Below are 24,710 nucleotides of genomic sequence, written 5' to 3'. Positions count from 1 at the left end.
CACACCAGCGGCCCATTCACGGCACACCGGTTGGGAAACGCTGTAGTAAGTGCATGGAAAAGTACAATTTAGCAATGAGATTGGTTATAATACTAATATAAAATAACATATGTAGAATGTTTTAAGATTGTAGGAGTCTGGGTGGCAGTCAGGGGGTAGAAGTAACCCTCTCGCCCCCTTGTTCCCCCTCTGACGTCGTAAATTTTTGAGATTATGACTGTTTAACAACCATTTTTAGCACAAAGGCTGTATGAAACACTGAGTTAACACTTAGTAAGAGATCTGAACTACATGTGCCTCCAATAATTAAACTCGGGACAGTAACTATGAACCATTAAACTATTCAAAAGTCCCTGTATATCAGCGTTTCCCAACCTTTTTCAACTTGCGGCACACTATCGGTGTAACTTGAATTCTCGCGGCACACTCATAGATTTTATTATATTTAAATATAAAATACCATGGTATCTTTTTCTGTGATTACTGATCTCTTTCTCACACACAAGATAGCTCGATCACTGTTTCTCTCCCGTGGTAAATCATTATGCTTATTTTTCATTCTAATTTAAAAATAGAAAACAATTGCAATGAAATATTGGACTTACGTTTTTAAAAATACGCTTTCTTTTTCGAAAACTGCATCCAAACTTTCACTAAAAAGCGAGATCACTAAATAACGAACGAAAAATAAATCTCTTTTACTTTTAAAACACAAATGTAAATAATTCGTATGTATGTTTGTTTTGTCGAAAGGATTGAATATTTTAAAATTTGAAGTTACGAAATGGTCTGCAACAATAAAGAAGTATTAATGGTCATAACGTTACAACAATGATAGATACCTTTTTCAATATTAAAAATGTACATAAAAGTAACGCGGTATGAAACTTAAAATTGTAGATTCATATTAGAGGTTCATAGTAATGTGAAATACAAATACACTGTACATTTTCCCTATGTCCTGCAATTTAATTGCTATAGAATTAATAATTTTGTTTCGATTTACTCGCGGCACACCAGCGGCCCTTCACGGCACACCAGTGTGCCGCGGCACACCGGTTGGGAAACGCTGCTGTATATCCTTGTGTCACACGAGAACAAGAGAAATTCATACTATGTTGTAACACACATATATAATTAAATATTGCGGTCCCAGTTCGATTAAAATTACTTTAATAATCACCAAAACTCATCACGATAATTGTCAATAAATTAAATTATTTTTGTAACTTTAAAACTACATATTTCCTTAATACTTAATCATTTATTTTGCAGAAATTAAAAATACACTTCAATCACGTATGGCTTCCTCACTTTTTACATCCAGTGATGCCAACCTGAAACAATATGAAATCCCATGTCGAGAGGCAAAAAATCCCATTTTACGTGTGAATGTCCCACGTGATACTAATTAAAAGTATGCTATAATGTTAAAAATTAAATTTCTCTGTGTTTGTCAGTTTTTACAATATCTAAATGAATAAGCCGTAAATTTCGATCTTCTCGAAAAATCCCATACATGCTGCTTATTATCCCTTTCCGAGAAAATAAGGTCAAAAACTCCCACGATAGGGATTTTTCCCCACAGGTTGGTATCACTGGTTACATCTTTAACAGCATGAATAAAACAAGTTTAAACAAGTCTGGCCACAAGATTTGTTATCATAACGTACCGGAATATTGTCCTCGTTGGCTGTAACTAAATATAAACGTTTTCGTTACAATGTGGAGTAAAGAAATATGCACTGGTGCAAATATAGGGGAGATGAGAGAGACATGTCTCCTCCAATCTTTGAACTGAGGAGACTGCCCCCAGTGATGACAACTTTTAACCTTATAAAATCCCATATCGAAAGGCAGAAATTCCCATTTCGCTCTTAAATTTCCCACATGTTATTCTAATTATAGAATTTTTTTAAAATTTATAAAACATGGAAACTGAAACTACTGTATGGCATTTACTTTCTTCAATATTTGAGTCAATTATTCGTAAATCTCGTTCTTCTGAAATCCTAATAAATAATTTCCTTAATTGAAGAAGACTATTGAACTTGTTGATGAAAAAAAGGATTATTTTTAAAAAATAAAAATTTAGTATTTCCAGGGGTGCCCACAAAGGGGGGCTATGACGCAAACTGCGTCATTGAAATATTTGGGGGGTAAAAATCTATATAAATATATTTGATGGGGTGTAAAAATTAATCGAAAATATTTTTTTTTATGGAAGAACACCTACGGATAGACAATTGAGGGGGGTGCGTCATGGATATGAGTGGGGGGGGGGCACCACTGGTATTTCCATCACACTTTTGTACCATAATCTCCTACTGAACGTCCTGAAACTAGACAAATTTCATTGTCCAGTTATTTCATGTGGGACACATTTTAAAAATTGGCTGTTTGTTGTTTGGTAATAGCTACACTTCTTTCCTCCTTTCATGATTTTCTTTTAAAATTCCAGGGTACAATTTACTTTTTTGGTGCTTATTTTTGAGATTCACACTTTTTTGGTGTTTATTTTTGAGATTCACAAGTTCCTTTATACTATGTACTTTCCAACAACACAATCTGACAATTAACTCTGATTTCACACTTATTGTAGAGTGCTTAGCCAACTTCTCACTCATTTAGAGAATGTTATTGGCGCCGATGAAATAAATACGTGAAAAATCCCATATATGCTGCCAATTTTGACGAGAATTCCCTTTTATCTCTATTCGAAAAATTGTCAAAAATCCCACAAAATGGGATTTTTTCCACGAAATGACATTACTGATTGTCCCCCAAATAATCCAATTTGAAATGTGTTTTTTCGGGAGAAATGTGATAATTTGTGGCCGACTGCTATTTCATCTATCATACATCGTCTGATATATAATACACAACAGGTTCACGTCAGGAATCAGATTTAACCACCGAATAGCCATGAGTCTCATCTTCCCCCCCCCCAGAATTATTCTCAAATCTGCCCACCTCCCAATGTTGAAGACAACTCTGCTCTCCTGATCCTCCACACTATTGTTTTTAAACTTCATTAATATTTTGAACAATGTTTATAATATATATGTATATATATGAACGGCCTTACCCGTTCCCCCCCCCCCCCCGAATGTTGAAGACAGATTTGCGCCCATGCAAGTATGTAACGCGAATGCTTTCTGTGTGTATGGTCCCGGATTCCAGTCCCGGGAATGAATGCCACAGATACAATCATGATTACTAGTTGAAATATTACTTTAAGCTCAGAGTTCAGTTTCATAACACCTCGGCGGTGGAAAAGGACGCTATATTCAGACGAATCGAATTTATAGGGCATGCGGGATTTACTACAACCAGGGTTGAAGCAAAAACAAACTCTAACCCAGAAGCTGTAGAGAAGCTTTATTATACCATAAAACCCACAGTGACGTAACTAGGGGGAGAAAACGGAGTTTGTGCCCCGGACGACGGATTGCGGGGGCGAGGCGCAAAACTGGGCACATATTTTCACTACACCGCAAGGCAAAAAGTTTTATCAAACTAAAGATCATAAAAAAATTACCTCAGAAACTTAACAGTACAACGACTCACCAACCTTAGGATCGTATCTATAGAGCATAAGTTAGTTTCAAAGCTATCTTTTGAGGACACTAAACATCTTTGCAGCCAAAAGAGGCCGCAAAGTTAAATTTTAGTTCCTGCTTGTCGTGTTTTTATTTAACTTACATCGATTTATGAGATTTGTAAAATGTCCGACTAAAATACTCAAGACAACAGCTTAACTGTTTGTCATAATTAAATGTTTTCTTCTAAAGCAACAAACGGTTGATTCATTCTACGCATATGCACATCCCGATAATAATAATAATAATAATAATAATAATAATAATAATAATAATAATAATAAAAACATTGATTTCCCGTTATTATGATAAGACTATAAAAATATGTTATACATACTACTTTCAGATTATTTGGCAAATACGGATTATTTTGGTGTTTTATGTTGTACTAAAAATTAAATTATAGTGCAATTTTGAAAGCAAGCTTTACCACTTGAAGGAAAAATGGAATAGGAAAATTACTCTGTGATGCCAATATCACATGGAGTTGGGGTACAGGACTGCACGGGCTGGAACTTTAGCCCGGGCCCGGCTCGACCCGCGAATTTACAATGTGCGGCCCGACCCGAGTCCGAAACGTATTTTAGCATTTAGGTCCGAGTCCGAAACATATTTTAGCATTTAGGCCCGAGTCCGAAATATGTTTTAGCATTTAGGCCCGAGTCCGAAACATGTTTTAGCATTTAGACCCGAGTCCGAAACATGTTTTAGCATTTAGGCCTGAGTCCGAAATATGTTTTAGCATTTAGGCCCGAGTCCGAAACATGTTTTAGCATTTAGGCCCGAGTCCGAAATATGTTTTAGCATTTAGGCCAGAGTCAGAAACATGTTTTAGCATTTAGGCCCGAGTCCGAAATATGTTTTAGCATTTAGGCCAGAGTCCGAAACATGTTTTAGCATTTAGGCCCGAGTCCGAAATATGTTTTAGCATTTAGGCCCGAGTCCGAAATATGTTTTAGCATTTAGGCCCGAGTCCGAAACATGTTCTAGCATTTAGGCCCGAGTCCGAAACATGTTTTAGCATTTAGGCCCGAGTCCGAAATATGTTTTAGCATTTAGGCCCGAGTCCGAAACATGTTTTAGCATTTAGGCCCGAGTCCGAAATGTTTTAGCATTTAGGCCCGAATCCGGCCCGAGCTCGTGAGATAATTAAATGAGCCAGAATTACAGAAACTTAATAATTAACGTAAAATTGTATTTTTTATTTACAATAATTAGAGGTTTAATTTTGCAGTTGTGCTTTAAAAGTTCTCCAGAAAGAACAATCCAATAAACATCGCTGACACAGTATATTTACAAAGTTAGGCCCGAAAAAATATAGTTGTATATTTAAAAATTTACATCCCGGGTCCGAAGTGATATATACTTTGTAGACCCAAGTCCGTCTGGAAGACCAACTGGAAAACGACCATTAGGAAGACCTAGACGCAGATGGGAGGACAATATTAAGATGGATCTCGCAGAGATAGGAATACAAAGTAGAAACTGGATCCAATTGGCTAAGGATAGAAGTCAGTGGAGAGGTTTTGTGAACGCGGCATTGAACCTCCGCGTACCATAGGTCATAGTTAGTTATAGTTTAGTTAGACCCGAATCCGTGCAGACCTCTAAGTTGAGGAGCGTTTCGGTTTAATAGGTCAGGGGGGGGGGCTAAGGCGAGTTCTTGCCCCGGGTGATAACTAGCCTAGTTACGTTACTGATAACCAAGACGCTGTAAATAAAGTATGTTAGAAAAAAAAAATAGCTTCACCTTGTTTTAGCCTAAAATGACATTATTTAAAGTATCTCATTTCTCATGCATGTATTTCTCGCCGTATATGAAAGGGATTCAGCTGATTATTATGTCCATTAGCACCATTAACCAATGGACTCTCTCTCCCACTCTCTTCAAAAACAATCGCCGGAAAATAAAGCACCGCACAGCATTACAGTTGTGAAATCATTACTAATTGATCACCGATAATGGGAATATGGTTTTGGCACCACAATCTGATTTTTTTATTTTCTTTTTTTTTTAGCCCCTCTCCACTACACACAACTTCCAGAAACACCGTTCTATTATTACCACAATGAACCAGAGTCATTGAACAGATGCTTCAAAACATAAATTGAACTAAATATGATCGGATTTAGAAGTGTTTATAAAGTTATACCTATTTATTGTAATTATTATTATTTATTTATTTTTAGTTTTAAGCGACGAAGGAAGAGAAGAAAGTATGGCGACTGCAGGGGCGGATCTACAAAATACAGACTGGTGGGGGGCACCCAGAACCCAAACCATGATTAGGTATATCATGAGTTTACTATAAACTTTCAAAATATGTAACTAATAGCTTAAATTAATTTTGTCATTCCAAAAACTGAGAAGCCTGGGCCCCTCGGCCCTGGAATAGATCCACCACTGGACGACTGTGAAAAAAAAAAAGTGGAATTCGAGATTTTAACGGATTTATACATTCTATGGCTCCTACACGCCGAAAAAATCATTTTTACTTACCTGTCTCGGTGAATCTATACACGCCTAGAGGCAGGCCCGTATCCAGTGGGTCTAGGGGGGCCGGACCCCCCTAAATTTTTGCTGCCCCCCAATATTTTCACGGTAGGTTTGCAAATGAACTATAATATGGTTGTATCGCCCCCGCTAATTTCAGCCGGCCCCCGCTACATTTTTGGGCTGGCTACGGGTCTGCCTAGAGGTGAATACCGTTCCACTTATCCACACCAAATCTTGAACTCAAGGTTTTTATTATAAGTTCTCCAGGGGAATGGGGTTTGAATGTTTCCCCTACCTCTCCAAAGAAAGATGGTTTACTCCAGGGTTAAAAAAAGAGAGAATTATTCAAAAACAACTCTGAGGATTTTGTTTATCTATATATATATAAAAGTGAAAGTGACTATGTTTGTAAACTCGAACCACCCGACTAATCTCAATCAAATTTTAAACATATATGAAGTTCGGACCTGGAATGGTTTCTGTCATTTCATTTTGACAATGCAACTTAGGAGAGGGGGAGATACTTAAAAATGATCGAAAATAACCGATATTAGTGTCGAATCAATAGTTTTCGATGTTGCTCAGATGAAGGTGACACTTCTGATGCCGTTTAAATCCAAATCGAGCTCCACAACTTGGGGGAGTAGGAGATATATATATATATATATAAAGAGTCGTACATTTAAAGTCTTTATTTTAACCCAACGAAGTGGCTAATCAACGCTAGTATTTCATAAATCAGAATCATATTAACAACCCTATGACATAGCATAACTCATTTGTACTGAAAAATAATCACATGGTGTAATTTAGTATTGGACTGAGATTTTTTGACACTATTTTCTTGCACCCCCCCCCCAAAAAAAAGCGATATTGTTCCGACTTCATAAATACTCTAGTAACAATCCTACAACTTGTTTACAATGGTAATGAATGCTACACGAATGAACGATTTTTTTTAAAGCATCTTATTTCAATAATTAACAAAAGAACAGCAAAGAAAACCGTACTCCATTGCTAACTGGTAAACAGGCACACCGTCAGCCACCAGTAATTAATCGATTTACGCAGTTGGCAACACTTTGAGTGATTTGGCAAATGAACATTTCATGCCACTAAATGCATTTTATGCGAATTTTGTGCCGTTTCTTTCAAGTTTTGGTAATCAATGTCAGGTCATTACGAATTTACAACATCACATGATATAATAAAATTGATTTTATGCCGCAGGTAAAATAGCTAAGTATGAGTTATTGGAATGCAGCTAACACGGAAAACACTTTTGTATTACCCACAGTACCTGTCAACACTTGTTACTACTGCTACCGTGTCGCTCTGGAAAATTACGAGGGAAAAAAACAAAATAAACAAAGAACTGCTCCTTAAGGACAGTAACTTTTAAGAATACATAACGTATATAGAGCAGTGGTAATGGGACAGAATGCAGGTTCGTATTTTTTCCAATAATCAAGGCTGACGGATGTGAACAGAGTTACACAGATGAGTTTTTCTTGTATTTTCTTTGATATAATGCCTGACCTACAGCCAGTGGCGTATTTACGATTTCCTTTCGGGGGGGGGCTTTGCTAACTTTCGGGGAGGGCTTTGCCTGAAAATGTGAAAATTCTGCAAGATATTTCATATACTTTACTATAGTAAGTAAGATTTCGGGGGGGGGCTTAGGCCCGGAAGCCCCCCCCTAAATACGCCACTGCGTACAGCAATTGTTCTCAACCTACTTCCTATCACGACCCCCATTTCATCACATTCCCTTGCCGGTGACCCCCCTTATAATTTCTGATTTGTAATAAGCTTGTGAGAGATTTTTACTACATCTATTGCGGAGATCTCACTATATCCATCTATTTCTATATTAGTAGAATCCATTTCTTGTATATAGTGGATACAGTAATTTCCCTAAAAGCGAACGGATTAAAATCGACAAGTCCTTGCCAGGCACGTAGCCAAGGGGGGGGTGTCCGGGGGGTCCGGAGCCCCCCCCCCTTCAAGACCAGAAATGAAAAAATTAAGGAAGAATTGAACAAAATGAAATGAGAAAAAGAACGATCAGCGTTAAAAATTAAAAAGTACAGGAAGCTTTTGGTTACTCTTTGTTATGAAGAGACTTGTATTACTTGCAATATAATGGTGGCGAGATGAGCGAGATATCCTGGAAAAGTTAGGGAATTTGAAATTTCTAGAAAAGTTACGGAATTCTCAGAATTTCTGCTACTAGTCAGGGAGATTTCCAGCTTCCGAAAGCATAGTGATTTTGTGTAATGGCGTGGACATTTTTTATCATAATTTTTCGTCCTCGCACCCTTGCAGTATCAAACATGTTATTTGAAAAATAATTTCTGCTGCTCCTTTAACCTGTCTCATTTGGAACTGACAGTAGTTGACGGAAAAATAAAAACAAAAATTTACGTGGAAAGAAAGTTCTGTTAACATGTGATTTAACAGAGGAAGGGACGCAGATATTGTATAATATTTTACAAGATATTATTGAGTATGTATTTTTTATAATAGTTGAGGTCATAATGAAAGGAAAATTGTTATATTTGAATGAACAGAGGAAGGATGTAAATATTGTAAAATCTTTTTAATACTTTTTTTATTATTTTACTCGAGGTTTCTTAATAATTTGTTATTAAAATACTTACCAACATATCCTAATTTTATTGTCCTAACAAAACAACATATGTTGATAGTAAAGTAGTTTAGATCGATCGAGCTCCTGGGCCTTCAGAATTTCATGTCATGCCCCCCCCCCCCGAAATCCTGGCTAAACAAATCAATATATGTTCCAGTAAAATAGTTCAGAATGATCGAGTCCCTGGTGTGATGACAACAATATTTCATGTCACGGACCCCCCCCCCCTTCTTCACGAAATCCTGCCTACGTGCCTGGTCCTTGCAATATTTTTTCTGTGACGAATTCTGGCTGAAGAGGAGAGAAGAATATCCTGGTCTGGTATATGCTGCATTTGCTACATCGTACTTGTGCGAAAGTGTTTTTTCTTCCATGTTAAACATTAAAACAAACACAAGAAATCGCTTATTAGTTGAAAATGACTTGATAATGTGCGTCACGTAGATTGAACCGGACATTGCCGCACTAGTGAAATCACACCATGCTCAGGTATCTCATTAACTTTCAATTTTAATTGTATATCAATATGCAGGTTAGTGTTGCATTTGTATTTTTCTGGATTTCAATCTGCAGTTCTCATTAGTTTCATATCGTACCTCTTTCATTTAAATTCATTCTTAAACAACTCTGCACCTGGGGGTCGCGATGGCCAAGTGAATTTTAAGGTGGACAAACACCGTGTGCGTGGGTTTCCTCGGAGTTCTCCCGTTTCCTCCCACTTTCTTCATTCCACCATTTCATTCATTTTTCATAATCACCGTCACCTTTAGCCTAACCGGCATAACGTGGGACGTAAAACTCAAGATTTCATTTCATTTTCAACTCTGCACCTGCTGAAAATGTTTATTAGACCTATTTTTTGTTCTTAACAGTGTGTATAAAAATAAAATTATGCTCATCGGAACAAAATTCAAAATATTTAAAAATATTTTTCGGTATTTGATTCTAATTATATGTTTCTCTTCCGCTTATCTTCGCGACCCCCATGAAACCCTCTCCCAACCCCCAGGTTGAGAAACCCTGACCTATAGAATAGGGAAAAAGTATAACTACCTCCCACTTCCGAGATAATTTTAAATTTCCGAGGGCCAACTCCCCTGGATTCGATTCTTCACTACACAAGTCTTTAAAATGTTCATGGGAGGGGGGAAGGAGCAGGGTAGAGATGGTAGCTCAGCAGTAGAGCGCTTACCTCTCACTGGTGCGTGGAGTCCTTTGTTCGATTCCCAGGGAAGTAAATTTGTGGTGTACACCATCGTGTCCGTGGGTTTTTGTCGGGATACTCCCGTTTCCTCTCCCACTTTCTCATTCCACCAATTCTTACATCATCATTCACTTACCTTAATCATCATCCAAAAGAGTGTAATCGTGGGACGTTAAACTGAGATATTTCATTTTAAAAATTTTCGTAAGTTTCTGAAATAATATTCAGCTGAACGGATGGATGAGCTAGTTGCATATTTAAAGTACTTATTTCTCAGTAATTTTGTCTTTCTTAGCTTATCAGTGCTTAATGACGTCATTGATGACCTTCCCCACACATTTCTCAAATAGTAAACAGCATTTTCAAGCAACGGCGTAGCCAGGAATTTAAAACTTCAGCTTTGTCTTAAGGAGTTCTATCCTAAGACAGGACTATGTGATATCTAGATTTGGATATCGAATAATATATATATTCCAAATATTGAATATCGAAATACATCGAAAAATCGAAAGGAAATAGAATTTCTAATTGAACGTAAGGTCATGCCCTTAGACTACAGGAAATAATAATTGCATACATTATTATTAGCGACTAACGGAAAAGGGCGCCGATTTCTCTGTAATTTTGGGGGAGGGAGCCCACTTAGATTAGTGTTTGGTTGCAGACAAGGGTCTAAGAAGGTTTTTATGAGGATTTTAAGTCAAATTGAATTCAAATTATGCCAAATATTGCATATTCATAAAAATTGCATATAAAAATACATAGTCATAGAATACATGCTCCCCCCCCCTAGGATCGGCGCCCTTGACTAACGGAAATAAATTTGTTCAAAGTTTATATACGTAACACATCTCAGTGAGCTGAGCAAAATTAAATCCTTAAGCGTAGTTTTCGAGAAAATTAATTTTTTGTAAATCTAAAAACTGATGTAGCACGATAAACCACGCAATGCATAAAGTATACACTAATCAACATTTTCATTATGACAGTAGGAAGGGACACGATGGTAAAGCGCTCACCTCTGGTGCATGGGTGTCCCTGGTTTGATCCCCTGCCAGGTAAGTTTGTGGTAGACAATATCAAGTCCGTGGGATTTCTCGGGGTACTCCCGTTTCCTCCTGCATTCTCATTCCACCATTTTTTCCATCATCATCATCATTTACTTGTCTTTATCATCCGTCTCTTTCAGTCTAAAGAACATAATTGTGGGGCGTTAAACTGTAAGACTTCATTTTATTTCATGACACTCGGAAGATGACAATATATACAGTACGGTTCATAAGATACAACCCAAGATACTAACTAACTTTTAAACATTATTTTTTAAACCATAATATTGTTTAAATATAAAATATACATTAATCGATCGAGCTCAACAAAACGACATTCTTGAAAGTGAATTCCTATACGTAGTTTTTGGGAACATCGAAAACAAGAACTTTTATGGCGTTAAAAAAAAGTATGTAGCTCGTTGCCAATCTGATGGGAGTTGATTATATTTATTGTTGTTGGATTTCTAGCAGCAGTGACCCACACATATTCCTAACAGTGACACATACACACCTAACGTGACGTTATATACACTACTTGTAAACATATGATAATAAGGAGAACTGATAGCATAAACGAGGAAATCTACGGACAGACTGTTGTCGACCACCTCCCTTACTTGAATCGAACCAAAGACCCTTCGCACACCAGAGATGAACGAAGAGCCATTACTAAATTATCGTATCTGCAAGTAATCTAGAAGTGCAGAAAAGAGATAATGAAATGAAATCTTTCAGTTTAACGTACCACGATTCTGTCTTTAAAGGAGACCGATGCATAAGGCATGTTAATGATGGAAGAACTGGTGGAATGAGATGTGGGAGGAAACGGAAGTACCCCGGGAAAACCCAAGGACACGATGTTGTACATCACAAACTTACCTGGCCGAGGATTGAATCAGGGACCTCACACATCAGAGGTGAGAAGGGTACAATATTCCTCGAAGTCTTTAGAAAAGATAATATAGCCTTAATATCTAATAGATATATTATTACCTTTTTTAAAAAAAAGGTACAGTCCGCAGCAAAAATAATGCAATACGAGCACGTAAGTTTATTGTGAAACTACGCCTAACAGCGCAGTGATTCAACATGACGTCTAAGTGGCACGAATCACGCCAGGAGAAACCTCGGCGTCATCCCCTGCACACTTATTTTGAAGCAAAAGACTTCGTCATTTCACAATAAACTTACATGCTCATGTTGCAGGGTTTTTTTTTTGCTGCGGACTGTACAAATCATTATCTTGCACTCTTTGAAAACTGTAGTTTTGAACGAGATGGAAGGGTAAAAAAAAAAGAAAAAATCACCTGAAGATTCTGAAGACACCATGAGAAAGTAATTCGTCATCCACTTGGATACAGTTTATAGGACAAGCATGTATGCCGTAATCTTATCAAAACCTAGTGTTTTCAAGTACATATTCCTTCGTTATCGACGGCTTCAGCTACGTACAGCCTACATTTCTGGTGATAACGAGTTTATTTCATAATCAACTTGTTTAGTTGGATTGGAAGAAAATCATTTCGGCCATTATTATTCTAACTTACCACATTGAACCTAATAATACTGTAATGGTAGGGAGATCTTTTAATACGACCAAACTTTTTTTTTCAGCGTTCTTGTTTCAATAGTGTACGTAGAGTAATAATTCAATTTCCAGTCACAAAATATTGTGCTTTCTGAGCGCGTGGTTCTACTCAGTTCCTGTTGATATAGATTATTTTGTCACAAAGTAACCGATTGACTGGCCGAAGTTTATTGCTTCTTATTATTGGCATCAGCAGCACATAAACTTTGGGGGGAGGGGGCAGACTACCAGGGGAACTGTGGTATATGGAATACCTCCAGGAATGCTAGGAGTCCGAGGGTTCTTCCCCGGAAAATTTAGCAAAAAAATAGTCTGCACATTTTAAAGCTTTTTTTTTTTTTTTACTTAAAAGCGAAAAAAAATCGTGATTAATTTTAATTTGATAGTCTAGTATTTGTACAAAATGTGGTACTAAAAAAAACATTTTACAGTTTGTTCGTTTATTCAAACAATAAAATTCAACCTTGTTTTACAATTTTAGTTAAATGACACTAAATGTAATTCAAAAATAAAATGATGATAAAGGGTAGTGTGAAGTAAATACTCAAAAACAATAGTTTTGAAAACAGATTTTAGCCCAACAAGCCTACAACTAATGTAAACAATGTATAGTTACAAACAGTGTCGGTTTCTCTTAATGTTTGCATGTTTGTACAAACCTCCTTCCAATATTTTCATTTTTTATTTATGCTAAATCATTTTTCGTTCTATTGTCAACATCATTTTTCGTTATTAATAATGAAAAAACGAGGTCATATATTGTGCACCATCTAAAATTCAAAGCACGAGCCGCCACTGGTTACAGAATTTGTTCAAAATTATATGGTTTTAGCTAAACTAAACTCTCTTTGCTGGTCGCTATCTAAACACAAACAGTTTGTTACTTTACGGTTTACTTCACTTTCACCTTCATAGGGCCAAAAACTGACTGCCTTTTTCCAGTTTCACAACTGGAAACAATCTTTTGTGCTACTTCTTTTAATATTCACTTTGTCTAACATTGTTTTGTGAACTTAGCAAACTGCTACATTCTTGAGCCTCTTTTATGTCGTACTTGACCTAAATTACTTGAAATATTGGGGGGAGGCGAAACAGATTCACAAATATGGGGGGGACGAAAACCGTTTTACAAATATTGTCGGGGACACGTCCCCTGTGGGATTGACGTGTTTTTTTTTTTTTTAAGCAAATCTTGGCTATATGAGGGAACTTAAAAAGTGGGATTCGAACTACTGTGATTTGTATCCGAGAGAGGCACCCCACCACAAATCGCATACCAAAAGTATAGTGTACGCCTTAAATATTTGGCGACGGCGGAGAATTCTTGACAAAAATTAAATATTCATATCAGTACTTGCGCCGCGGTGGCTCAATGGTATAGCGTTCACCTCTGGTGCATGGGGTCTTTGGTTTGATCCCAGCTCGCACCAAGTAAACTTTGTGGTGGACAAACACCCTGTACGTAGGTTTTCTTGTGGTTCTCCCCTTTCCTCCCACTTTCTTTCCACCATTTTGTTCATTCCTCATCTCACCGTCTCCTTTAGCCTAGCCGGCACAAACGTAGGACGTAAAACCTACAGATTTCATTTCAGTAGATTTTCTGTACTTTTTTTCCTTCTATATTGCTCGCTGACATACCTTTTAAGATAAAGATTTTTGCCTTCGTTTCAAATTTCCGGAATATTTTACTCTAAAATTTATCTTAATAGATTTCCTCACTACTTTTACAGCTGATTTTCTTTGTTTCCTTCTCCATACTCATATTTTCAAACACTGCGGGCCTTCGTAGCCAAGTTGCTAAATCGCACGATTTTCTTATTTATGCTTTTGGGGTTCGCACCCTCAAGGAGGATTACATAGCCCCTCTCAAGAAAGAAAAAGCAAAGCTAGTAGTTGGTTGATTTGAAAGTTCACTATTCCTTTCAGCACCGAGGCTATATCAAACATGGACCTACAAGTTAATGTGGAATCCAAACCAGCGAAATGCGTTCAGATTTCGAAGCTCTCTCATCGAACTCGGGACCCCATTCTCTACAAAAGCTAGAACCAATTGGGAGGGCAAAAGCTAGTAGTGTTTCGGATTTTACTTTAAAGATATAGTCTTACCAGCCTCGGATTGGCAGGGCCGGAGGTCCGGAATCCAGGCCGGGGCCCCACCCTCAACTTCGTTTTTTTAATATAAACTTTTAATCCTTCTACAACATAAAAAAAAAAAAAACGAAATTCGGGCCTACATCAGATGCACGTTACTGAGTATTCCCACAGACATCAGAAAGATAACTGTAGATCTTACTACGTTCAGAAGAACCCCCAATTACTTAGGGCTCCTTCGGTTGTTTATGTTGCTACTACACCTAAACGCTAAATTTGTCGAACTAAAATAGTTATTGTCTGTCTGCCACTTGAAAGTAGCAGAAATTAAATGATTTTGTAGAAGAAACAATGATCTATTATGTTAGTTTTTTATTGACTGACCTCGTTAACAACTGTTTTTGTTGGATTGACCCTACAGTTTGTATTCCATGAACAGAACACGGGGCATTTTAGCGTTCCGGCAAACGTTTTTAGGACACTGGGACATAATTTTGAGAGAGGGACGATCTCGTATTCTACGGGATGTACACGACTCCTACCGCGGGGCCCCTAAACTGCTCTTCCAGTCGGGGCTCCGGGTGGCCCAGTCCGACACGAGTCTTACTGCTAGAAGGACAGTTATATTAAACTAACTTTTTTCATATATATATATATATAATTGAAATCGACTGAGAAAAAAAATGCATTTTCAAATAACTTACATAAGCTATTAGGAAGCAAATATTTACCAAACGGGAGCATATGCACTCTGTAAATACTAGTTCGTACGAAACAGAACTTTACGGTTCAAAGTAATCAACTGCTTACAGAACAAGCTGTCTCCTTTAGCCTAATGGATGTAAAAGCAAGGAAACTTTTAAGTCTCTACATTTTCAGATGTTATCTTAATACCTGTCGATTTTAAAATTTAATTCCAAAATAGGTTTATGTGTCTGCTTTAGCATTTATTTTCTTTTTCAACACTATTTCATTGAATACAGATTGACATTTAAACGTATTCGAACCGCATCGAGAATTAAAACCAGGTCAACAGGTATGAGAGCTACCTTTCTAGTAGGAAACTCAAATAAGAAGTAACACACAAAACTACTTTCACTAGATCAGAGGTTTTCAACCTTGTCTACTTGGCACCCCACTTCATAAATCCTACATAGTCGTTCGTTGGTCATACGTGTTCTTTGTCTGATCTCTTTTGAGATTTTAAATGCAGCGCTGATTTCTGTCAGAGTACCTTGCACCCATTAACCGCTCCACACAACCCAGGTTACGAACCATTATTCTATAGTTCCTTCCAGGGGCGAATCTAGAAGATAAAAATTGGGGGGGGGGAGCCAGAATCCAGACTATGATCCAATATATCTTCAGTTTACTATAAACTTTCAAAAATATATAAATAACAGTTTCGATTATTTTTGTCACTCACAGAACTGAGAATGGGCCTATCCCCCGCCCCCGGTCTTTGGTTCCTTCGTTAAGTATTTCTTTAAATACTGTTTCCATGTTTGGTGTGAAGAGACCGGACTGGGTTCTAGGTAGCAGGTCACTTGTTATTTCGAAACTAAAATGAAACGGAAATCATCAGCGATTATGTCATGTAGGAAACAGGTTTTTAAAAAAAATAAAAGAAGTGACGTTGGAAACAGCGGTGATTTCTTCGGGGGGAAGGGAAGGGGGAATTTTCGGTACACGAAAGTTGCAGTGGCGTACACAGAATTTCATCTTACGATTATATATATATGTATATAATGGTAAATGTATAATTTTAAATATCTTGGTGGAGAGGGGATTAAAAACCAGAAACCCTTCCGTGCGTATATCACTCCGAAGGTGAAAGTATAGTGCAAAATATTTGTAACCACGTTGAGTGCAGCCGTGGGAGACCCGGGTTCGATTCCCGGCGGGAGCTCATGTGGTTCGGATTCCACATTAATCAGTAGGTCCACGTCTCATATAGCCTCGCTGCTGAACGGGACGTTAAACTCAAAATCATCTCATCTCACGTTGAGTGCAATTGCAGATATGGTTCGGGGAAGAATTTTATACCTCCTGCGGCAAACCTCCCTAAAAAAATGTACTGTTTGGATAAACCGATGTAACGGGAAAACTATTACGAACGAAATGAAATGGTTCAGTTTGACGTCCCACAATTACGTCCTTTAGGCTAAGGGAGACGGGTGATTAAGGCAAATGAATAATGATGGGAGAAGTGGTGGAATGAAAAAGTGGGAGGAAACGGGAGTACCTGAAGGAAACCCACGGACACGATGTCCACTACTAACTTACCTGGCCGGGGATCGAACCAGGGACCCCACACAACAAAAGTAAGCGCTCTATCACTGAGCCATCGTGCCCGCTTGGGAAAACTCTTGGAAAACACAATTAATGATGCTCACCCGAAGACCACGTGGCTCGGGATTGAATCAGGGACCCTTTGAACCAGAGCCATCGTTCCTTCTTTTTAATCGTTTGGGTACCACTTTTAATTTTAAATTTATGACGGGCAAGTGATTGTTTATTTCTTTAAGTTTGTTCCTTTTTAACAACAGGCTATAAGAAACGAGGATCTACGTTGGAATCTGAACCACCGTTATGCGTTAAACTCCAGTGTTCTGCAACCAGGAATCAAGCTCCGGAACCAAGGGCGGATCCAGGACGGACTTCTGGAGAGCGGCGGTGGGTTGTAATACTGCTACTTACAGCTACTTTTAAGAGCTCCAAACTCCGCGATGGTTTATATATATATATATATATATATATATATATATATATATATATATATATATATATATATATATATATATATATATATATATATATATATATATATATATATATATATATAATAAGAAAGTTTCCTCTTCCGGGAGAAGATCGCCCCGATCGTCCCCCCTGGATCCGCCACTGCCCGGAACTAGTATTGTTGAGGAAAGAAAAACTAAACTAGATCAGTTCGATATCGACAGGAGTAAATATGAACAATGTCTCATACGGCTGAGGGGGCCCGTGTCCCTTAAAATTTGCTTCCCTTCCCATAAAGGATCTGGATATTTGACAGCAAAACACTGGAAGTCTCCTCCGCAAATTACGCAGAAATTGGCGTCGCTTATACCTCACAATGAGTTAATTAAATCAGTGGTGCCGAACCACACTTGGGGAGAGCTCGTCCTCTCCGAATCGGCGCTTTAGTATGAAACCTGACAAATAATTCACTCCTAATCTTCCCAATATGAATTCATTACAGAATTATGATCTTTCAGTTACGAAAAATATTTACAATACTTACAACAGTACAATCAGTAGTAAAGAAGGGTTGAGAGAAGAAACATACTTGTACGTAACAAAGCAAAAACATTTCACACATGACACAAGCCTACACATACGTAAACAAACACAAAGAATAAACGAAGCACTACTTACATTTGTGGACTTGGAGGTATCCCGTTACTAGTTGCGTTATTACTGGAAGTTGTATCCATCAATGCACTGCCCGTGGATATCTTACGGGGACTATTATTATTATTGTTGTTGTTATTGTTGTGGTGGTGATTCCCAGTCACAATTTTTCCTGGAGACGTGTTACCACTTCCGGCTCCCGTGTTACTACCATTTTGTGGCGATATTTTGCCAGCTAGAGCATTGAGTGTGCTAAGCATCTCCATACGACGGTAAATGCCAGCCTCCGCAACACGTTTTCTGTGCTGGATCAAGTTTGGGAAGTTGACCACAACTGGTATAGCCTTGCTTTGCATTCGAAGAAACGTACTTTGTCACACTTTTAATTAATTATTTTTTTTTTATTTATTTACTTTTTTTGTGGTCCACTAAATAACCACACACACGAAAATGGTTTTCTACACTTTCTTTTTTTAAAAAAATAGGCACTCTTGTTGAATTTATGCAATTTTTTTTTCCGCACTAATCAGGAAGTGTACACTTTGATTGTTTGCACTGGTAATTCTGCACAACACTGTTGTGTTTTGCTAATATGACGTAATGACAAAAAGGACGGATATATAAATATTTGAAATGAAATGTACCTACCCACTTGATTCTCTCACCCAATTGCACCAGCAAATTGGGATCGCTTTTTCGTCATTTGCAAAGTTACAGATTTATCAAGAAACCTGGTAACTTTTCTTCGTACACACACACGGCTAGAAATATATCGGGTGGGGGCTATGTCACTTTGATGCCTTTCTTATCTTTCGGTAACCGCTTTGTCCTTGAGATACACAATACGTTAACACTCACAGGATTATATTACGGCACAGACAGTCACGTACTTTTTTTTTTTTCTTTCTTGCAGCCTAATCCTGTTGTTATTGAGTGGATGTTAATTGTAATCGCTACGTTTTTCGACGCGAAATTTCACAAGCACAAACACTGTAACAGGGCTGTTTTGTGACTTCTGTTAAAAAACATATATATAAAATAAGTTCCACTGCTTAACGCGCTCGAGGTACCTCGCACACACAACCTCACGTTTATGACTCGGAGTGGCTTGGAATAAGATAAAAAGAAAAAAAAGTCTCTAGATCCACTAAGCAAGCAGATAAGGGCGATCGCTCTCTATCTACACCAGGTTTTCCTTCGCTTGTGTGTGTGTGTTAAGTCACTTAAAAATCTGTTTGTATTGAAGGAGGATGATAAACCGCTCTGATTGGTTTTTGTGATAAAAATCCCCCCCTTCCTACATTAGTTATCGCAAAAATAATTGATAACGAAAAAAAAATATTGATAAGATGATTGGCCTTAGTGATTAACTATTCGTTTTTAAATTATTTCCTAATAGTTTATAGGTATCCTTATAAAATTAAAAAAATATTTTCTTATATATATTTTTTGGGTCACTACTATTATTATTTCTTAGTCCGTATTGTTTTAAATATGACTACTTAGAAAAAAAAAATATAGAAATTTAATTAAAGGAGCACTAGCTCGGGCATCGACAATCTTCTTGTTCGAGAAACGCAGAAGCTACGACTGGCAACAATGTGTTTGCAAGGTCTGTTGTGTTTCTGAATGTAACATAAGCATCCCCCATGGCATAAAAATGTAAAAGTATAGGGGGCAGGTGAGTGTAGAAGAAAACACAAAGACACTATTTAGGTGCTCTGCTTAAATAAGGTGAAAAAAGGGTCCTTTTGCTTTTTTTGAAGAATTTGATTTTGTGAAAGGAAACTTTTCATAGGACAAACATTCTCAAATTGCGAGATACAAGATGCGTAGTGTTTTGATATTATTTTCCACTTAACACAGAAGCAAAAGTGGAATCACACAACGCTGAAAACGAAGACAAAACACAGACTATATACAACTTATTACTATCAGCAAGGACATTAAATTATAAGTGCACAACACAGACAATTTAAGCCCTCAAAAACATGAAACAAAGGAAAACAAAAATCACGGTACTATTAGTGATTAATTTTCGGCGATTTCCAAGTAATGACACAGGAGACGTAAGATATTTTGTTTGTTTGTTTGTTTCGATCTTTGTTTTACAAAAAAAGATGCTGGGGTATTCCCCGTGATAACTGCAGTGTTCTTTGCACGTAACACACACACTACTTCCGGGGAGTCCCGATGCGCTAGCCACCAGCTCTTGCGGATCTTGGGTTGTCAAACTCTCTCTTTAAAGCTAGAGGCTGTACGCTTGCTCCTCAAAACAATACAGCTTGATTTTCAACGCCCTTTCTTTTTTTCGATGAAAAACACTTTCTTTTTTCGAACACAGACAGACACGTGGTTCCTTCCAGGCGTAATTCCAGCAAAATCTCTTCTTTCCAAGATAAATAAACTGACGTCTTTCTCCCTATCTCGTCGTGCAAGCTTCTTTTGGCGGGATTCCTTCTAGAATCACTACTTTTTCTCAATCCCACTGCACTGACTACACACCAAAAAACTAATGACGTAGAGGATATGGCACACAATTCCTTATTTTATTTATTTATTTGTTTTAAATTTCACTAACTCCTGATTTCACCTAACACTGAAATTCTTCACCATCGTCCGTACAAGTTCGCATTTTTTTTTTTTTTTTTCACATAAAACTGTACGGATACAACGATACGTAAGTACACGAGTTTTGCCTGTTAATGTTTATTATTATTTATTTCTTTTTAGAGGAAGGGATTTGGTAATATCCCTCCCTCAACACACACACGCTACTTTTATACTCGCTTCTACACCCGACTTCCAACGACCGCTTCGTCCACCACGGTAGGCTGTGGAGCACTAGTTTCCCCTTTCTGAGCGCCGCAATCCGATCCAAAACTCAGCAAGGTTCGACACGGTACGGTCAAATGTGTGTGGTGGCTGGCTAAATGTGTGCGTGTGTATTACCGTACGATGTGCGCCAGCGCGCAAAACCGTTCGACTCCCAACTTCCACAAAGTGAAGCAGCACCGAGCGAGATGAATACTGAAGCAGGGATGGAAACTATAGTCTAATTATCGGGTTGGCACAGTAATTATTCATTGAATTACGTAACAATATAGTGTCAAATATTGCCAGAAGATACTTTCTAACGAAGGGCTATGGGTCAGTGCAGTAGGGGCAGAATAGTATTAGTTAACGTATCAGGGTTAGGTAAAGAAAAACAATGATTATTATAAGTGAATGATAACTAAAAAAGTGGAAATAAATACATTATGAAAGAAATGACAAATGGGGTGAAGACACCAATTCTTTCGGAATCATTCATTTGTCTAAATCCAGTGTTTCTTCCAGACACACTTTAGGGGTTGAGGGGGTGTTGAACCCGAAAATTCCCCCTTAAAAAAGAGTTAAGGTAAATTAAGCAAACGATCTTGAAACTCGGCATTAGTAGCCCCCTTGACTTACAGGTATTTTCAATGTAATGACAGTGGCGACCCTAGGAATTTGTTTTGAGGACACTTTGACAAATCCAGTGTCAGCACGAAGGGCGCTGATCTTGGGGGGGAAGGCGAGGGGCCCGGTCCCCCCAATGCTCATGTGGTCCCCCTATTGTATATTTGAATATACAATATTTGGCATAATTTGAGTGCAATTTGTCTTAAAATCTTCATATATTTATACCTTCTGCATCTGAATGCCCCCGCCCCCAAATTTACAGAGAAATTGGCGCCCATCCTATTATTGCTATCATCGTTTGAGGTTTATTGTCCCTTTTCAGAACCGAGACTGTATGAAACGTGGACCTAGAATTTACTGTGGAATTTAACCACGATATAGTTCAAATTTCAAATTTAGGGGCCTCGGTGGCTCAGTGGCAGAGCGTTCACCTCTGGTGCTTGGGGTTCCGGGTAGAAACCCTGTTCCCGCCAAGTGAACTTTGTGGTAGACAAACAGTGTCCGTGGGTTTTCTCGGGGTTCTCCCAAATTCTTCATTCCACCATTTCATTCATCTCTCATTATCACCGTCTCCTTTAGCCTAACCGGCATAACTGTGGGACGTAAAACTCAAAGATTTCATTTCAAATTTCAAATTTTTCCCATCGGAAATTGCAGCTGGCAACCTGTGCACTAAAGGCGCGCTTTGGTCACGGTCACTAGACCAGCAGGGACTAGGGTCATCGATTTACGCGACCACTTTCAGTATCATGAAATGGTATCGCCAGAATTGTGCTTAAAAGAGGCTTCGAAGGTAGACATTCTAGAGAACGAAAAGAGATCTCGAAAAAAAAAAAAAAAAAAAAAGATCTCAGGTTTGGAACATGATGCTTCTTCATTCACCCGTCTATTTTCATTGTCATAGCCAGCTTGTCAGCAATGTCACCAGACGTCTGTTTTTGGAGGGGGAGTTGGAGAAGGAATTGTTTCAGGCATGGGCGCCCGCAGTGGAGGGCGAGAAAGGTCAACTATCCTGCTCTGGATTTTCGATATTGGTTCAGTTTTCCAAAAAGAAAATGTCAAAATATAAATTAAATTTGGTTAATCACCCACTACTACTACTACTACTGCTACTACAATAATAATAATAATAATAATAATAATAATAATAATAATAATAATAATAATAATAATAATAATAATAATAATAATCTGACGCAACGTGCAATAAAGCTATGCAATGTGAGTTTGGTTTTACATGAATTATAATGCGCATACGGTGTATTCATTCACGACCTCGCCCGTTTACCGGTCTTGCTCCCCCTTGGTTTAGAAAGAATCCTGTGGGCGTTTCTGGTTTTAGACTAAGTGAAGTCGGTTATATGAGTTCATGAAAGCGAGGTTTCGAAGAAACTTATTCTTTGGAATTCGTTTATTTTACAGAAACGAAGCCATAGAATATCTTCTTTTTATCTGGTGGAACGAAATAGAAAATTCATTAAGGAATCTACCCCCCCCCCCCAAAAAAAAGGAAAAGAAAACTGCGTTCGTTTCGCAATTACTTCCTTCATAAATTAAGTTTCGCATTTAAACTTTAGGGGCCCACGATGGTTCAGTGGTAAAGCGCTTACCTTTAGTGCGTAGGGTTCTTGATTCGATTACGCCCAAGTAAGTTTGTGGTGGACAACATCGGGTCCGTGGTTTTTCTCGGTGCACTCCCCTTTCCTCCCACATTCGCATTCCACCAATTCTTCAATCATCATTAATTTATCTTTAATCATCGTCTCCCTTAACCTAAATGGCATAATCGTGGGACGTTAAACTAGAAGATTTTATTTAATTTCTTTCAAGGTGGTGAGGCGTTTTAGAGATTACGTTCTGAGGTTTCCAATAGATAGCTCACGGAAAATAAGTCAACCCATTGATTGTTCTGTTTTAAAAAATAATTATTAGACCTATATACATATGAAGGAATACCGAAGAAATACAGATGCAGTTGAGACTTACATGATTTAGAAAATAAAGATATTCACTAGACGGGGGGGGGGGAGGGGGTGCATATCTAACACTGCTACATTACACTTTAGTCCATTTAAAAGAAAAATCGATATCTTATTACATAAAGTACTTCGTAATGCGAAGAATTTCCTCGTATCTATTTTTATGAATCAACTGCTAGTTTACAGTTATATGTATAGCACAAGGGTAAAAGTTAATCTGAAAAGGTAGAAGCACGGTAGGTAGTGGCATGACGGCACGCCGTTCCCGTGCCTATCTTTGCCCATTAAAACTTTTAGGAACTGGGGGGACGCCGTACATTACCTCTGGAAGTGGGGGGACGGCGTCCCCCCGCGTCCCCCCGCACTTTTACCCCCTATTATAGCATACTTATTGTTATTATATGCGTATGCAATGAGAAAAATGTTTACTTGAAACGACGGTAATGGAACGAATTCGTTCTTCAGGGAACGAGGAACGAAATTCGTCCTTTTTTGTATACGAAAAACGGGTTTAGTTCTCGTTACTTCGGTTTTTACTATGATTTATTTATAGATTACAAATTATACATGAAGATCAACACGTACCTATATACAAAAGTGTTGCCATAATATTGCCCAAGAGACGAGACGAGATATATATTTATCGTCTCGTCTCGGTTCAGGGAAAACTTTCTCATCTCGTTTTAAAAATTTATGTTTAAAAATTTGCGTCCTAATTTTCTGTTTAACTTTATCTAAAAGCAGGGGCGGATCCAGAACGGAGTTCTTGGGGGGAAAGGGCTGTAATACTGCTACTTAGAGCTACTTTTAAGAGCTCCAAACTCTGGGATGGGTTTTATTTATATATGAAATTTAAAAAGAAAAAAAAACTTTCCTCTTCTGGGGGGGGGTGAGATCGCCCCGATCGCCCCCCTGGATCCGCCACTGTCTAAAAGTGATCTGATCAGAATCTTTCCGCATCACGAGAGGTGCACGAAGAGTGTGATACAACACTTAAACCATATATATTATTTATTATAATTTATTATTATTTATTATTTATTATTATTTATTATTCGAGTATAATATATAATGACTTGTGCATCTTTAAACGTTAAGAAATGCTCTTCATTGTGTTCTCACAATTATTTATCAATTATACTATGAATCATTTTAACACTAAAATAATGTTTGAGATATAAGATTTGGCTGAATTAGGCTTACC

The 24,710-nt window shown here is 37.8% G+C and overlaps 1 protein-coding gene across 36 annotated transcripts in view; it reads right to left on the bottom strand.

The window, feature by feature from the left end:
* LOC145685718 (CUGBP Elav-like family member 1-A) overlaps nt 1–21,053 on the bottom strand; it is a 925,590-nt gene extending 904,537 nt beyond the window's left edge. For 12 of the 36 annotated variants that reach the window (XM_081758185.1, XM_081758188.1, XM_081758178.1 and 9 more), the window contains exon 1: nt 18,108–21,047. In XM_081758185.1, coding sequence (XP_081614311.1) covers nt 18,108–18,439 — 332 coding nt within the window. In that variant the 5' untranslated portion in view covers nt 18,440–21,047. Of the gene's footprint in view, nt 1–18,107 lie in introns of all 36 variants that reach the window. The other 24 variants (XM_081758174.1, XM_081758179.1, XM_081758183.1 and 21 more) reach the window with 7 other exon arrangements.
* Nucleotides 21,054–24,710: the final 3,657 nt, after the last annotated feature.

This window comes from Thermobia domestica, chromosome 5 (assembly GCF_964235325.1).
Source record: "Thermobia domestica chromosome 5, izTheDome1.hap1.1, whole genome shotgun sequence".
NCBI lineage: Eukaryota > Metazoa > Arthropoda > Insecta > Zygentoma > Lepismatidae > Thermobia > Thermobia domestica.
Note: the sequence above shows the minus strand (reverse complement) of the source record. Positions and strands in the feature narration are given on the sequence as shown.